General features: G+C 36.3%; 4 protein-coding genes across 4 annotated transcripts; 1 reads left to right on the top strand and 3 right to left on the bottom strand.

Moving 5' to 3' along the window:
- On the bottom strand, positions 4–1777 carry LOC105157277 (pentatricopeptide repeat-containing protein At2g22410, mitochondrial-like; the record flags this gene model as incomplete). Its single annotated transcript, XM_011073645.2, has 1 exon — positions 4–1777. A coding segment is annotated over exon 1 (1410 nt), but the record flags the coding sequence as incomplete, so codon positions are not given.
- On the bottom strand, positions 3873–4834 carry LOC105157280. Its single transcript, XM_011073652.2, has one exon. The coding sequence runs from the start codon at positions 4596–4598 to the stop codon at positions 4164–4166; it is 435 nt and encodes a 144-aa protein (XP_011071954.1). The 5' UTR covers positions 4599–4834; the 3' UTR covers positions 3873–4163.
- Positions 9040–14402, top strand: LOC105157281 (pachytene checkpoint protein 2 homolog). The gene is made up of 14 exons (XM_011073653.2): positions 9040–9305; positions 9478–9541; positions 9693–9799; positions 9971–10038; positions 10277–10380; positions 10456–10560; positions 10770–10859; positions 10957–11032; positions 11691–11760; positions 11853–11923; positions 12012–12102; positions 12724–12857; positions 13000–13119; positions 13301–14402. The coding sequence occupies exons 1-14, from the start codon at positions 9119–9121 to the stop codon at positions 13439–13441; spliced, it is 1428 nt and encodes a 475-aa protein (XP_011071955.1). The 5' UTR covers positions 9040–9118; the 3' UTR covers positions 13442–14402.
- On the bottom strand, positions 14549–16674 carry LOC105157283 (pentatricopeptide repeat-containing protein At3g48250, chloroplastic). The gene has a single exon (XM_011073654.2). It carries the CDS (start codon positions 16559–16561, stop codon positions 14684–14686), a length of 1878 nt encoding a protein of 625 aa, XP_011071956.1. The 5' UTR covers positions 16562–16674; the 3' UTR covers positions 14549–14683.

Consider the following 17941-nt stretch of genomic DNA (forward strand, 5'->3'; position numbering starts at 1 on the left):
ACAACCGTAGTGCTCAATTCTCGGCTCAATGCCAAAATCTCGACTCATACTAACGAAATAACCCCGCCCTTCATCAACCAAACCTGCATGGCTGCAAGCGCCAAGAACACTAATGAAAGTCACATCATTTGGTTCAACTTTTTCTTTCCGCATCATATTGAAGAATTCTAGGGCATGTTTTCCTCGTCCATTAATTGCAAGACCTTGAATTAGTGCTGTCCATGTCCAGACGTTCTTGTAACGCGCCTCTTTGAATACTTCAATAGCTCTATCAGGACACCCACATTTTGCATAGAAATCAACAAGAGTGGTTCCAAGATTGATAGTAAGCTTCAGATTCTTCTTTTTTATGTAAGAATGGACCCATTTTCCAGTTTGTAAAGCTCCAAGAAAAGCACAAGCAGAGAGCACACTAACCATTGTTACCTCATTTGGTTCCACATTTGCCTTTTGCATGTCATGGAAGAGAGCAAGTGCCTCCTTACATCGATTCGACTGGCTATAACCGGAGATCATGGCGCTCCATGCAACGACATCTCTAGTAGACATATTATCGAATAAACTCCTCGCAGTGTCCACACAACCACACTTAGCATACATATCAACGAGAGAAGTAATCAAGTTATCATGTCCCATGAGTTCATTCGCAACTACATACTCATAAATCCAGTTCCCCAACTCCAAATCACCAAGCTTTCCACAAGCTGTCAGAACAGTGATCAATGTCACTTCATTAAACTCAACGCCCATTTTCAACATGTTCTGAAACAGCGACACTACCTCTGCCCAATAACCACACCTAACATAACCTGCAAACATCGATTTCCAGGCAACGGGACTTCTTTCAGACATCCCATCAAATACTTGGCGCGCCAATTCAAGTCTGTCGCAGCAAGCATACATATAAACTAAAGAATTCTCAACAAACTCTTTACATCCAAACCCGTCTATCAACTTCACAATGTGGGCGTGAATTTGTTCGCCTTCCCTCAACGCCCTTAGCTTCGAACACGCTTTCAAAACGCTGGGGAATGTGAACTCATCTGGTCGCACCGAGTGTTCAACCATTTGCCTGAACAAAAGAAGGGATTTTTCGGGGGATTGTCTCTTGTTAAACCCCCTTATCATAACATTATAGGCCGACGAGTCGAGATTTTCCAGTTTACGAAAGATGGAGACAGCATAGTCAATGGCGGGGTCGGGGAGAACGAGCGCGGCCGACTCGAGGAGGGGCTCCGCTACCGCCGGGTGGTGGAGACGCCGGGTCTTGATCAGGTGGGCATGCACTTGGTTTAGCTCTTTGCTGGTCTTGCATCGTTCGAGAATCAAGGTTTTCGGGTTCTCTTGGAAGTCAGCAATGGAATCTTTTCTCGTCAAGAATTGTGAGGAAAAAGCTATCAGAGCATACACCATTTTTTGCTCTCCAATAAACCAGTTTTCGACTTTCAGCTATTTGTAAAAAAAGTAGCATGCAAACATAATAACAAGAACCCTAAACAAATCAATCATTGTCAATTTCCACTTCTCTATATTTGACTGTAATTTCCAAAACTGTAAATGTAAAATATATGATTATGCTTTCACAAAAGCAGCAATCTTTACAACTTCCCAGAATCATCTCTGCCTTCCATTCACTGTCATTTGGCATTATGGATAACCGAATTGGTGTATAGTTGAGCAAAAGTGACCAATTATATGGCAATTGTATTACATATTTTTTGTAATTGGTTCGATTCGAACAAATCTGATTTTGGTTATAATTTTTTGTAACGGCAACATGACTAGTGACAAAAGCAAACATTTGAAACTGACTAAAGATAAGAATCTGATTCATGAAAGATCAGAGCAATATCTCAAATCGGAATATCTTTTGCAAAGCATCAGCCTATAAATCTTGAGCTTTTTTACTACAAGTTCTGCAGAGCAATAAACTGAGGCTAAACAATGAGAAGAAGCTTTGAGTACCATCACGACAACTATTATGTTGAGGACTCTGAGTCCTCCATTGATGAATACCTTGATCGTGTTACACGAATGCAAAGGACGCCTACAGTCATCTGTGATTACCCCGACGTCCAACATGCCCACAAGAGTCGACACAACCACCCTCCCTATGCTGAGAAACACGAACATCATCACGTGAAGAATTTCCGTGGGAGTCATCAGCATCATCCCCATGAGTTGCACAAGAAAGTCCACTTTGTTGAACAGGAAAGCGTGACTGAGGTTGGTAGGGATAGGAAATGTGAAGTTTATCAAGAAAAAAGCATTGATGTGGAAGCCGAAGGATTCATCCAGCAGCACCACAAGAACTTTGAGTTGTCCAAATGGGATACTTTCAAGGTGTATTAAGTTAGAATCATGGCAGGCAGGCATATTGCAGTCTAAGTAATATTTACTGCTAGCTAAAATAAAATGCCTGTCTTTCATATATTCATTGGCTTTGAAAATATTTCTACCATGCGTTTTCAACTCCATTGTGTAATGTATCCCTAAGTCCTTTCAGTGAAAGGCGTTTCCCTATGCTGTTATGCATGTCAGAAATAGAACTACTATTATTACCTGCATTTCTCTGCTGTTCTTGTGTAAGAGCACGCAACGATCTTAATATAGTCGGACACTTCACAAAAAGAACAGAAACCACCTAAATTTTCTATTGAAAGTTAATACCTTCTCAACAGAGCAAACCGAACAGATAAACGTAAGGGCTTCTGTATATATATATTCAAATTGGATGTAGAAGAAGATTGTCTATTCATCTTTATCCTTTAACTAATTGTATGTAATAAAGAATTGCTCTACTGGTATTTCTAAACCAAGACAGAAGTGACCAGCACCATTCTGACTGAACTGAATAACAGAATAAGTGGTCTACTGCTCCTATAGCGGCTGTAAGCCAAGAGAGCTAAATGAGCCGAAAAAGTTTTGACCCAGCTTGATGAGTCCCCCGAAACGTTGCCTTGATATCTAGACCATGGAACTCTGTCGTAAATCTGAGTGGACTCTCTTGAAGAGCGAGGGTATCAGGTGGGGAATGATCTTCCAATAGAACATACTTTTTTGCTTCATTTTATTTACACTAAGACAGAAAACTTTTAGCTGCCTTTATTGATTGAAAAGTTCATAGCTTCATTAAGTAGAGGTTAACCTGGTTCTAACCTTTGAGAACCAAAACATCCGTCTATCTTATTAAAAGACACTAAATATAGTTTTTCTTGTTTCAAGTTTAAACTAATAGACGTATTCGCATACCTGAAACAAAATATAACTCTCTTGTAGAGTCTAATAAAACTGTTATTAACAGGATATTCATCAAGATGTTCGGTCAGAAGGTTGGGGAAACTATACCATTTTGTGAACTTCACTCAGAGCATTCCTTTGGCCAAAAGTACAGAACTAAAAGCAGAAGTTCCTTACAGACATTATCCTACTGATATATCTGATACTGTACTTGTTAACATCAAATCCATATACTCTGAACTTATTACAAAAATTACAGAAAAAAAATCATTCACTCATTATACGCTTGTTCTCAAAGGCCAATCTGGTACCTCAGGATCTTCTTCAGTAAACATAATATGCATAACTTTATAAAATTCATCAATGGAGTGTAGTTTCAGATCTCAAATATCCAAGATATGAAAAATACCTGTTCTGAGCATGAGATTCTGCAGAAGTCATTGCGGTCTTATCTTTTATATGATATTGACAATTCAGCATATTCAAATTCTGTGCCGCAGCATATTTCTAGCAACAATGTGCCTAAACCAAGTTGCTCGCTAGGACAAAAGACGAGGAGGAGAATAATCTTTGCTTGTACGCAAACATGGAAGACACGTGATATTTTTCAACATTATTCGAGACTTTAGGGGTTCGTGCAACAGGACCGATACATTTCTAGTGGTGAAATGCAATCTGAGTAATGCACTTAAGGTACATCTGAAGGACAAGAATTCTTGTCTAGAAAAATATAAGAGGCTACAATCATGTCTAGTTTCTTGATTTCCACCATCGCAAGAGACAAAACACCTTATGTACTCAAAATGAACTGTTCCTCCCTTTATTCCAATCGATAAGTTGAGTAAAAATGGGAACTTTGCTCCCTCAAATCTGAAGTTACATCATGAGAGACGAAACTGACAGAAAAAAAATGTATCAAATGACTAGTCTCCTTCTGAGGGTAAATCTGCTTGACTGAATCTTCTTGAGGACACTCTGCTGAACAAATTCCTCAAGCTATTCTTACTCTCTTTCCGCTTCTTGACACCGTGTCCCTGCTCGTTCGATGCAGAAGAATACGGATTATCCAGAACTAAGCCCGTCTCCAACTTCTTCGAAACAGCCAGAATCTCATAAGAATCCCAAAGTGATTGCCCAAAATCCCAACTAGTCCCACATTGTTCCTTCTTAGCTGCCATGTTCATCGCTTCAAGCTTGAACCGACTAGGCCGGCCCTTGAAGTATAGCCTGTGGGCGTCGAACTCTGACGTTGTCGTTGACGACTTAGAACTGCTGGAACGGCCATGCCATGCCTGGGCAACAGCCTTGAGGATTTCAGTATTATGTTCTTGATCATTATGGTTCTGGTTTTTCCTCATAGTTTACCCTGTTTTTATTGGTGTTTACTGGGTTGTTTATGGGCCATGTTGTTAGCTAGGTTGAGGGAGAATTTGAGCCTCATGTTAGAGTTTGGCAGCAGGCTATCTTCTTTGCATATGTTTGTGTGTTTGCTATCATTCAACACTCAAGATTGGCTCTTGAGATGTTAGAGAGTATATGAGAGATATGGATGGTTTTATTTGTCTCATCCTTGTATCATATGGACTACAAAAAGAAATAAAATATTACGGTAAATTACGAAGGGCTCCTTGAAGCTTCTTATAATTATAAATATTCCCCTCGTTGTTTGGAAAATTATAAATATTTTTTTGGAATTAACGACAGCCTAACAAATACTCTTTACAATAAGCTGTCACGAGAAAGTACTTGTTAGATAGTCATTAATTTCAGGAGAAGTGTTTTACAATCTTTCAAACAATAAGAAGTTATTTATAATTATTACAAATATCGAGAGAATCCATAAACCCATCAAATTTTGACTAATAGATGGACTTATTTGTTAGATGTAAGCAAACTTTAAGGGTGCTAGATACAATTTTCTAAATCATAGAAAATTTTCGTATAATTACACCACACTTCAGGAAATGAGCGTGTAATTATCCCATAAATTAATGATAATTAAATAAAGTGGCTCCCCATCTTTAAATTTAGGGCTGAACACATAATTTTGAAGAACTAAATAGGGTATATAATTAATTAGTACTTATTTTGAAAGCGATGAATACCCGAATTGAGTAGGAAAATTGGGTGAATATATACCTAACCGTGTCCACAATTTATTTATATCAATTTTCCTATATCGCCCACCGCCTACATAGGTGATTATTAATTGTATTTTTTTTATATTTATAGAGAAAAATAATTAATTTAAAATTTTACCGAGTAAAAGCAATTTTTGGTCTCAAGAAAATTGCAAGCACCCATATTCTAAGCATTTTTTTGAATTTGATTGAGGGTTGATTTCGATTTTTTTCAAATCGAATTCTTTCAAAATTTAATTTGTCAAAATGTCATTTTCAGAACCAACCTCAGGAGCTGAATATAGATTTGGTACAACCACATTACAGAGAGGGGAAGCAAGGGGCCAACTAGCTAGCTACGGAAACCATGTGCAACAAAGAGACCAAGACTAAAGCTTTTTAAAAGCATCTTAAAGTCCAACTTCCAACCAACAAATACTGATACAGAACAAAAAAAAACTGCCAAGAAACATAAAAAATTTAATATGTTAGCAAAATTAAAATACCAAAACGACATTTAATCATTAATATATATTCAAACCTGATGAAAGTTCATTTTAAATTAATTTTACAAATGTATTATCTTTATCTAAATATTTTACAGGAAAAATATCATTTTTGGTCTCATTAAATATGGCCCTTCTCACTTGCAGTCCCACGCTTTCGTATTCAACACCTTTAGTCCCAAAACTCTATTTTTTTAACAAAAATGGTCATATTCCGTTAACAACTAATGGAATGTCACGTGCCGTTAGTCAACTGGGGCAAAATATCACTTTTAGTCCCACTAGATAGGGCTCTTCTCACTTGCAGTCCCACACTTTACGTGTTCAACACCTTTAGTCCCAAAATCCTATTTGTTTAACAGAAATAGTCATGTTCCGTTAACAACTAATGAAAACGGCATGTGAGTTGTCACGTGCCGTTAGTCAATTGGTAGCTGGCGAAAAAAACAAAGACCAGGCTTGTTTCAGTTTTTGGAGGGAAAAAAATGCGCCAAAAAAATATTTTTTTGCTATTTATATATGTAAATAACCCACAAAACACCACATAATATTTTCATCACTTAATCTTGAGAGCAATAGGCCAAAAGATATCACAAACATCTCAAAATACTTCAAATATTGAATGCTATTGTAGTGGTGAATTATGTGTAAAAGGATCTTCTTGTATATTACTAGATGACCTTTTAGTAATGGTGAATTATGTGTAAAAGGACTAATGGATATGCCTTTTTTGCAAGTAATTATAGTTTATGTTGTGTTTAAATGTGTAAGTATAAATCTTGAAAGCAATAAAAACGGAAGCTAAAATTGCACAAAAGCACTAAATTGCAAAAAAATAAAAAATATACTGAAATCCACTAATTTTGATCATTAATGAAACGTGTTGTAAAGTGCAACGTGCATGCTTAAAATATGCCAAATACTACCACTTTACAAACCCAAAATGTGCCAAAACATCCCCCAAATGTCTTATAATACCTTGCAATATTTTGTTCCTTAAAACAACACCGATGAATGTGAACAAATCTCACGGGACAACGTCAAGTGCACCTCCGGCGATGATTCCTGCACCACTCCAAAAAAGACAAAAAAAAATTAACAATATAAATTATATATATTACAGAAAAAGTTGACACTGACGATGATACATGTTACAACTCAGTGTTTCGGAGTAAGATACGTTGGTACACACTAATGTCCTAATCGGCATCGAAGTAAATGGCGACGATGAACTCACCTCCACGCGATGAGGACGGTAGCTACTTGGAAGATGTTCCCTTTAACGCGGGATTTTGCACAAGTGGAGAAGATGATGGTTTGAAATGAAAAAAACGAGAGCAAAGTAAAGGCTGTAGGTGTGTGTACTAGGCCTTAGCACATTGCTCTCAAGATTAAGTGATGAAAAAAAGATAAAAATATTGTGTGGTGTTTGTGGGTTATTTACATATATAAATAACAAAAAAAATACTTTTTTGACGTCTTTTCTTTCCTCCAAAAACTGAACACAAGCTTGGTCTTTATTTTTTACGTCAGTTGCCAGTTGACTAACGGCACGTGACAACTCACATGCCATTTCCGTTAATTGTTAATGGAACATGATTATTTCTGTTAAAAAAAATAGGATTTTGGGACTAAAGGTGTCGAACACTTAAAGCGTGGGACTGCAAATGAGAAGAGCCTTATCTAATGGGACCAAAAGTGATATTTTGCCCCAGTTGACTAACGGCACGTGCCGTTTCCGTTAGTTGTTAACGGAATAGGACCATTTCTGTTAAAAAAATAGGATTTTGGGACTAAAGGTGTTCAACACGTAAAGTGTGGTACTGCAAGTGAAAAAAACCCTATCTAATGGGACCAAAAGTAATATATTGTCTATTTTACAACTACAAAAAGATAGTTCTTCAACAGAAAGAATTTTCATCACCATTTTTTATTTATTTTTCCCTTTGAGAAATAAAAGAATTTTAAATAAAAAAATATCTTGAGAGTGCAATTCTAACTTTTATAAAAATAGGATTATTAAGAACTTATGCACTTTGACTTCTATAAAACAATATTAAAATCTTCTAAACAACTATTTAATTTTGTTAAATTATTTTATACATGTACTAAAAAAAATAAATAATATATATTGAACGATTTTTTTTAGTACTGAACAAAATTAAAACTAATAAGTGCGGTGCGATTTTATTATAAATTTAAAATTGTGATTTATTTAGCAAATCATAATAAATGATTCGTCTAAATTTGATTTGGGCTATTTGAACGATTTTAAAACTTTTTTGATCACCCATATTCAGAAACACTAGTTTTTTGGACTGAAAATATAATTTATTTAAATATTTGGGCGATTGTTTATTTTCTCTTTTATAACTTGAGGGACCATTATGCACCCATGGGGAAAGTTAGGTGGCTAAAACTTAAATTTTGTCATGGCCATTGTAGTGTTAATTAATTATGCAATCAATATAAATATTTATTTATTTGTTTGTTTTTACTTTTACTAGAACTTTGATATATAAACATATTCATTTAGAAAAAATATTTATAGAATAAAATAAATGAATGTTTAAATTAAGGGTTAATTATATTTTGTACCCCTAAACTATGTATAAAGTGCATTTACACCCCTAAATTATAAAATATAACAAAACAGCCCCTCATAATATGGATTAAAATTTTTTTTGTGACGATAATAACCTTATAATTTACACCCCTAAAATATATCTATTATAATTATTTTTCTAAATATAATTTGAATTATTATAAAATTTTATATTTAAAATAAACACTATCCAAAATTTATGATTTTTATTATAAAATATAGAATTTGTATAAATTTAAAAAATTTACAATTTTATTATTTTTTATATAACTAGTTAAAGATTTACATAATTTTTATTTGTGTTGTTATATATATCGAACTTTTTTAAAAATAAATTATCAATACAATTTATTTATGTGTTTTTATTTTTAGTAGAACTTTGATATATAAATATATTAATTTAGAAAAAAAATATGTATAGAACAAAATAAATAATTTTCTAACAGATAGTAGTATAATATTAAAAGAATTTTTAAATTAATGACTGGATTATTTGACTTGAGTATTTGACAATTACTGCTATAAATACCCCTAATTTAGTTTGACTCGGTATTTTCGATTTCCCGCGCACAGTTTCAAATTAAAACCCCCAATCCCCAGTTTGCCTAGGGTTTTGGCTATTGATCTTCTCTGCTAAGAGTTCACTGATGCCGGAGCTGATGTCTGCTACCGAGATGAGTGCTCCAATGGACATTTCTGTGCCTAATCCTGGCGAATGCAATTTACCCGGCCAAGATGCTGTTTTTAGCGAGCCACCAGTTGGGCCATCTGCTCCGCCGCCTCCACCACCGCCTCCTCCTCCTTCACTAAGCGAAGATAAAATTCTTGTGTCAGGTGAGTGTACAAATCCGTGCAGATGTGAATGAAAATGTATATTACGTAATTGGAGAAGCTCCTTTTTGTGTGTGCGTGTGTGGTGGGGGTGGTGGACCTTATTTATTTCTATATTCGATTGTTTTAGCAATGTGGTTTTTGTTTAATTTGATCTAAATAAACTGTGGTACAGTTGAAGTTTTGTTGAAACCGTCTAGCACAGCACGGGCTGATGATGTCCGCTCAGCAGTTGAAAGGTAAAATTACGATGCTGCAAATGCAGACTTTGTTGTTTGTTGGTGTGTTAAGAAAAGAGATGACTTTATCCTTTATTTTACCTTTTCTGGTTTCAGCATTTAGTTTATTCTGCTGATTAAAGAATATGATATGTTTGTTGTCACTGCATAGAATGCTGGAAAAGAGAAGCATGAGCTACACTGATGGTCCAATTCCAGTTCCGATGGACGATGCAGTTCTTGTGGACAATGTGGAACGGATATGTATATGTGATTCAGGTGTCTACATTTTGCGTGTCTAAAGTTGGTTTCTTTAGAAAGAGATCTTCAAATGAAATTAACATTCTGTCTATCTTTGTCTTGCTCTTTTCATCTGAATAGTGTACAAGTAAAGTCCTTTTGTCTATTTTGGTTCCTATGTCCTGTATAATTCTTTTTGATGATCTTCAGATGTGTGGGTGGAAAAGCACGATGTTCTTTTATTCTGGCAAGTAAAACCTGTCGTGCATGTTTTCCAGGTCAGTTGTGCCACTCATGGTGCTTATCCATTTCTCATGTTATTGAGCTCGCTAAGCTGTATTGTTTAAAACTTATGTCGGGGTAAGGAAAGAAATCATATTGAGTTAAGACATTAACCAAAAGATAGCAACAGTTTTAAGTATCTTGGTTTCTAGCCATTGGTATGATTGAAAGTTGACGAATAAATAAGTACGTGTAGCATGTGATGTTACATTGTTACTTTACTTTTTTTTTCAGCTCAGTGAGGAAGGGCCATGTGAAGAATTGAGCAATGATGGCCAACTTGCTAGCTTCAATGAATGGATTCTTCCTGCAAAGGAATTTGATGGAATGTGGGAAAGGTTTGTTGAACAAAATCCAGTTTTAGAGTTGATGAAAAGAGGAACTAAAGGACTTGTTTTTATTCTTTTATGCAGCTTAATTTATGATTCTGGTCTCAAACAGAGGTTATTACGATATGCAGCAAGTGCTCTGCTTTTCACTGAGAAAGGTGTCAATCCTTTCCTTGTATCATGGAACCGGTAAGTAACTTTTGGTGATTCCTGAAAGACTTGAATTCTTCATCTATTTTAGACTAGATGGGATTCAAAGTTAAAGGAAACGATCCTCTGTTATGCCAATAATAGCTGGAACTAGAAATCCGTACTTTGCATCCAAGGATTCATGTTTTCAACTTGTATTTTGTTAAGTTATCATTGGAATGGTGATCCATTTAAGAATGGCTGTACAGCATTGTTCTTCTTCATGGACCTCCTGGCACAGGCAAGACATCCCTATGCAAAGCATTGGCACAAAAACTCTCAATACGCTTTAGCTCAAGGTTATGACAGTAAACTCCTGTCATGGCTCCCCATGTTTACATGATCTTCATTTGCATGACAGTTATTCATTTGGCCATCCCTTTTTTTCCATATCAGATACCCACAATGCCAGTTGATTGAGGTTAATGCACATTCCTTGTTCAGTAAATGGTTTTCTGAAAGTGGGAAGCTGGTAAGTCCATATGCTCTTCATTTACTTTTACTTTCATGCTCCATTATCAGATGGAGGTTACCTCTACTGTGATTAGGAAATACTTGCCGTTTGACTTTGGAAACATTTGATAGAGATAGGTGGAGAAGTAGAATCTTTTAGCAAGCATACATAGCATACTTAACATGTGTTTAACTGGATGTAAATAGTTATGAACTGGAAAAATGATGATCAGCATTGATAGACAAACAGATGATTTTTTGGACAATGAAAATCATAAAATTTAGTTTTATTTCCATGAAATGCAATGTCAGTTTGAGACGAGTGATAAATGCCTGTATCTATTCACTTCAAGAATCAAACATCTTATATCTTTCTTAATCAAGAAAAACACATTTCTATTTAGATGTGTATACTTATATATAATTGAGGTACGCATGCGGCATGCTATACTTATCTAAGTCAAATATATGAACTGGAAAAGTATCTTTCAGTATTATAATTCCAGGTAAGAGTTGTGCTTAAGTTGTTAGATCACATGTTGCATCATACCCGTTTACATTCTGAAGGATTAGAGATGACTACTATGAGTTGTGCTTAAGTTGTTAGATACAAGCAGGGGTTTTGCATTATTACTCACCCGAAATTGCCATGCTTGATTTGGATATTCCAATTTCAGGTTGCAAAGCTTTTCTCCAAAATCCAAGAAATGGTAGAGGAAGAAAACAATCTGGTATTTGTCTTGATTGGTGAGAATATTGATGACAGATATTGGCAATTTTCCTTGGCCTAATTGGATTTTATTATAACAATGCTTTGTTTGTTTAACAAAATTATGTAGATGAAGTTGAAAGCCTTGCTGCTGCCAGGAAGGCTGCTTTATCTGGGTCTGAGCCTTCAGATTCTATAAGGGTATCTTTCTTGCTCTTGAGATAGAACAAACTTGGGTTATTGCGTATTACCTGCTTCTCCCTTGATAAACTCAAAATGTGGTTCCCAGGTTGTGAATGCCCTTCTGACCCAGATGGACAAGTTGAAGTCCTCACCTAACGTCATAATTCTAACTACATCAAACATAACTGCTGCTATTGGTAAGATATGAATTTTCTGATGTTTTGAAGTTTTATGACATTTTTAATGCTGTTTGAAAAGTTATCTCATATTTTATTCAAGAAAAATCCTCTCTATTCTGTGCTATTATGTCTCTGAAATAGATTGATGGTTTGCTTTTCTGGGCCTGCTAGGAGGTTAACTTTCTGAAACAAGAAAGGGAAGAAATTATTGAATGTTGACTTGCCACACTTTGATTATACTTGCTTACTGTCAACATCAGTTGCACTTTTATGCCTTATTATGCATTTTTATCCAATTCATTCCTACTTTTCATCGTCCATGTGTAAAATATATGAACTTGTATGGTTGAGCCGTTCACACCATTCTCCTTTAGAGCTGGAGGGTTTTAGGTTTACTGTTTGAAATTCTCGTTTTTACCCCTCCATATTGTTTTTGAATAGCCGCAGCCCATTAAAGATTTACAAATTGAAAGAACACAAGATATGTGAAGACACACAACATACTGCGATTTGTATGTGGCTGCATGTGTTGGTTAAGACTTGAGAAGGATTTCATGAATGTCATCTAAGCACGTGTCTCTATTAGTGCAATCTTAAGATGTAAGATGACTCCAACTCTATAACAATCTTTGGTTGCAGATATAGCATTCGTCGATCGAGCTGATATAAAGGCCTACGTTGGTCCTCCAACTCTCCAAGCACGTTATGAAATTTTGAGATCGTGCTTGGTAGAGCTTTTAAGGTCTGGAATACTGTCGGATTCTGAGTTTCAGGTACTTGTTTCAATGTCCATGTTTGCTTAGGGTATCTAATTTGCAATACTTTAAAATATTATGAGTACAGAATTTATGCCTCCTGCAGAAAGTCTATTTTTATGATCATGCTGAGTCTTGGACTAATCTGAAATTCATGCAGGACTGTGATTTTCCAAGTTTTACTAGTCTGAGAGAACAACTGAATTCACTCGTAATTCCTGAGGCTGCACCCCGATTAAATCTTTGTAAACAATTGCTTGCAGCTGCAGAAGCATGTGAGGTAACTCAATTCTTGTTCTTTCGATATAGAAAGCCTGTATCCCATTTAGTGCAATATGTGATAGATTCATTGACTGAATTAAGCGACATTTTAGATGCTCTCAAGCTCCTTCGCTTTAACAACTCCTAAAACCAAATATTAGGCTCGAATGGTTGCTGAACTTTGCTCTCTTCATCTTCAGGGATTGAGTGGCCGTTCACTCAGAAAGCTTCCATTTTTGACTCATGCGGCCCTTGCAAATCCTTTTGGTTGTGAACCTGGAAAATTCTTGCATAAGATGATTGAGACAACTAGGAGAGAATGTTCTGAGATACCCGACTGAATTATGACAGTCTTTCAACCATATAACTGACTTGCAAGCTAAGCTTTGAACTCGAGTAATGGTGTCCCAGAACTGAGATGAAGGACATTGAGAAAGTCTCAATTTGCAAAGGCTTGCCTGCCCAATCCCACTGATCTATAGCATAGCATCTTAGGCATGAGTATTATAAGTGTGGTACTATTATGTAATGGTCTGCACCGTAGAGTGAAATCAAGCATCTCACCACTGAAATGTGTAAATTGGCGCAGGTTGGGATACAAACTCATTTGTTGGTGTAATTTGTGGTTTTAGATTTTTAAGTACTTGACAGGGAAATGGCCACTCTGTTATAATATTGATTCCAATTAGGAAAGCACGAAAGAGAATGTTTACCTTGGCTCTGAAGGAAAATGTGAAGGAAATGCCTTAAGCTTTCCTTTTCTTTTTACTTTCCTCGAGTAAATTCTAGATACACAATTGAGACATTGTAAGTTGGTATGTCAATGTTCTTTATTACTCAACTGACTGAACAAATGTATATCATTGTAAAAAATAGCCACCGATGAGCAGCTCTCCAAGCGTATAGGTTTACAGACAGAATATGAGCAATTACAATGAACCTAATCTGATTCTGCTTGCATTTTGGGACTGCGATAAACAGAAACGTGAACTTGTCTCGGCAGAAGCATGACTCTAGCTAATTGTGGTAAAGATTACTAATTCGAATTGAAGGGTGATATAAAGAGGTCCGTCTAGTTCCGACATCATATCCATATCATTCATCATAGTTAGCAGTTTCAACTTTGTATCAAGGTCACGATCGATATCGTCACGATCAATATCGTCACTATCATCAATATCACTTATCATCCATAGGAAAACCTTTAGGCTTGTTATCCAAGAACTTGTTCAGAAATACCGTAATGAAAGGAACATTGGTGTTTGTCGCTAGGTATTTGACCAATAGGATTGTCCAGTTCCTATAGAACCTATTACTAAAATCCCCCTAGAGGGGGATAAGGCTAAGCGGAGCGAAAAGGGTTTTCCATGAGATGGGAAATGCAAAGTATTAGTCCCACACGAAGTTTGTGAATAAGTAATTGTCTGATAATGAGCAGGAATACCGTCTTTCTGCTAACCAGGATGTATTGTACTCATAATTCAATAGATACTTGTTATGAATGTCAACTAAGTACACTCCTGCCCAGTAACGCTACAGCCAAAACATCTTCTATCTCGAGTAATCATAAGCACATAAAGCCACTATATAGCAGAACCAAAAAGAGAGCAAATTGCTGGGTGTTTACGAATATGATGTGGACACTTAAAGAGCAGATCTTTGGCCTCAGAATGTCTACCTTCATCAAAGAAGGATTTAAGTACATGCTGGTAAGCTGAGACTGTTGGATACTCTTTCACACTCAAGGCCATCAAGAACTCCCATGCATCCTCCACAGACCCGAGTTTGGAAATATACTGGACAAAAGGTTCTGGAAAAGGTGGGTAATTGTGTTTCTTCATCAGACGAAGAAGTTCCATAGCTTCTTCAAGTTTCCTCTCTCCCAGAAGCTTTTGAATCAAATTCTTGTAAGTTGATTGCCAAGGCCTCAAACGAGCCTTCTGCACCAACTCAAGCAGCAATGTGTATGCACCTATTGTTCTTGACCGACTCAGGAACCCATTTATTAGAACATCCAAGAGGTCAGCATCAGCATCGAAGCCCTTTTCCATCATCTTAGCAAAACAAAGCAACGCCTTCTCAATCTCGTGAGCTGCACAATGCCCTTTTATCAAAATGGTCCAGGTCATAATATCAGGAGTACAACCTTGTTCTTCCATCACATCTAGGACCTTAGCTGCTTCATCGAACCTTCTTGCTTTACAAAGTCCAAATACTAATTGGCTGTAGGTGATGTTATCAGGTTCATATCCGGCGTTCCTCATTTTTTCTACAATTTGCTCTGCTTCCTCAAACTTTCCCAGACTAGTCAGAGACCTATGAATCCCATCATATACATTCTTTGAGAAGGAATTTCCAGCAGCTTCAAATTTGTTCACAACCCTATAAACCAAATCAAGATCTGGAGCGCTGTGAGTTGCAATGGCCCGCAAAAGCAAATTGCATTCTTTAACTGAGGGCTTAAATGAACTATCCATCATATGCTCATATAGCTTCACAGCATCCCCCAACATTTTGTTCTTCTGAAGCTGCCTCGATACCTTTATATACGTGTCTATGTCCAACTCGAAACCTGCACTTTTCATCTCCTCCAGCACACTCCAGAATTCAGAAATCGAGTCTTCCCAACAAAGAACTCTCAAAATGCCATTATAAGTAACACTATTGTGCTTGAAACCAAGACTCTCATCAACCCACTTAAAAAATCTATAAGATTTCACGGGGTATCCTTTTCCTCTAAGCTCCTTCAGCACCCTCAATGCAAAATTATCCGAAACCGTAATTTTCATCTTCCCCAATTGACTCTCAACCTGTTCTCCCCATTCAACACTTTTAATCACCTCAACCACTTCTTTCACTCTATCATCCATGGCATTTTCTTTAATCAACCTCTCATAGAAATGCCTCAAAGCAGTGGCCTCATTTTCCATCTTTAAACCCCTAAATATTGCAAAAATAGTTCTATACGTCTCCTCATCAACATAATACCCCTTCTCTTTCATTTCCTTGATCGTAACCCAAAACTCCTTCATGAAATCCTTATTCGCATAAATTCTTAGCATCAAGCTATAAATAGAAGAACTTGGTTGGAACCCATTTTCCTCCACAGCCCATTTCAAGAATCTTGAAGCCTTTTCCGGATCTTTACTCAGTTTCTTCAATACATACACAATAGTTTCATGGGTTAGCTCCAAATTTGAAGCTTTCAGCTCTTTATCCAAATTCTTGGGCCAATCATTGGATGAAAAGATCTCCAAAAACGATTCCGGTTTTGATGAAAAGTAGAGTCTTTGACTATGAGGTTTGAGATTGATCAAAGAGAGGATTTTTGCGGAACGAAAAGCGGAGAAATGAGCAAAATGAGTCACCTGTCTGTTAATGGATTGAGTTCCGGAGGGCTGAGGCGAGCGGAGCGTGCTAGCGAGTCGGCAGTGAGTCAGAATTCTCTTTGCTTTGTTCATGGCTGCTATATGGATTTCTCTGAACTATTGTGGAGGGTTTTGCAAGGGTTTAGGCGTTTCGTTTAGAACTCCAAATCACAACCCCGAATCTTTATTTTATCTCATTCCAGTCCTAAAATTTTCAAATATTCCGTTATAGCCCTTCATCGTTTGAATTCTGCCTCACTATAGTTCTTGACCGGATACTGCCAGTAATAATCAATCAAATTTCTTCATTACTTCACTCAAATACGAGTTGCATTTTCTATTCCATCTGCGGAAAAGAAATTTAAAGTTAAAAAAAAAAATTAAAACATTTTAAAAAAGAATATTCCGCGTTATTTTGTATATATTCCCCCCAAATTAAATAATGTTGATATAAAGTTTGTTGTGTGTTTAATTAATATATATATATTTTTTTATAAAAATAGGAGTTACTGGATTATGTCAGTACTTCAATAAGATGATAATAGATCAATTTGATCAATATAATAAATAATACTATAAACTAAGTTATAACAAAATCACATAAAGTGAGAAAAATAACAATATATTGATATATAGATTAATTTTGCTATTTCAAATTATATTAGTAGAGTTTGACATTTTTAGGGGAGGATGTTCGGATCAGATAATTTGGACACCGACCCGACCTAACCTGATAGGGTTCGGGGTTATGTTTTTTTATTGAATTCCTTTTGGAAAAAAATGGATATCTAGTCCGGTACCTAATTTTCAAAAGTTGGGTTGGATTTTAGATAAGGTAACTGATATTTAAAAATAAATTATTTTCTTTCTCCTTCCTTCAAATTTTCTTCTATCCCAACAAAAATTCCTTTCAATTTTCAATTAGTCTTTTATTTTTTCCTTCTTCCCACAATTTGTATTTCTTTCTTTTTTTTTGACAGAAAAAATATACTTTCATTAAATCACAGAATCTGCAGGTACAAGACGAGTAGCTGCCGGAGGAATGATTGAATCACCCTCATTAGAGCCACGAGCACACTGAGCAAAGAAATGCGCAACAGAATTACATGAACGCTTGACAAAATTAAAGGAACAAGACTGAAATTGAGAGGAAATATTAAGGATGTCCATGACAATCGGCCCTACTGTCGAGAGGTTTCATCCACGAGAACAAAACTTATGAATAAAGGTGGCACAATCCCCCTTAACAATCATCCATCTCCAGCCACGACGAAGAGCTAAGAGAACTGCCTCCGAGCGGCCAATGTCTCAACAAATTCACCATCACCAGGCCAATCAAAACTTCTAGGTAACCACGCCAAGCACCAGGCAGAGGCATCCCGAGCCACCACCCCAACACCAATCATCTTCCCATAGTCAAACGTAGCCCCGTCAAATTTTACCTTAACAACGTCAAAGGGGGGAACTTGCCAG

The sequence above is a fragment of the Sesamum indicum genome, linkage group LG3 (assembly GCF_000512975.1).
Source record: "Sesamum indicum cultivar Zhongzhi No. 13 linkage group LG3, S_indicum_v1.0, whole genome shotgun sequence".
Taxonomy (NCBI): domain Eukaryota; kingdom Viridiplantae; phylum Streptophyta; class Magnoliopsida; order Lamiales; family Pedaliaceae; genus Sesamum; species Sesamum indicum.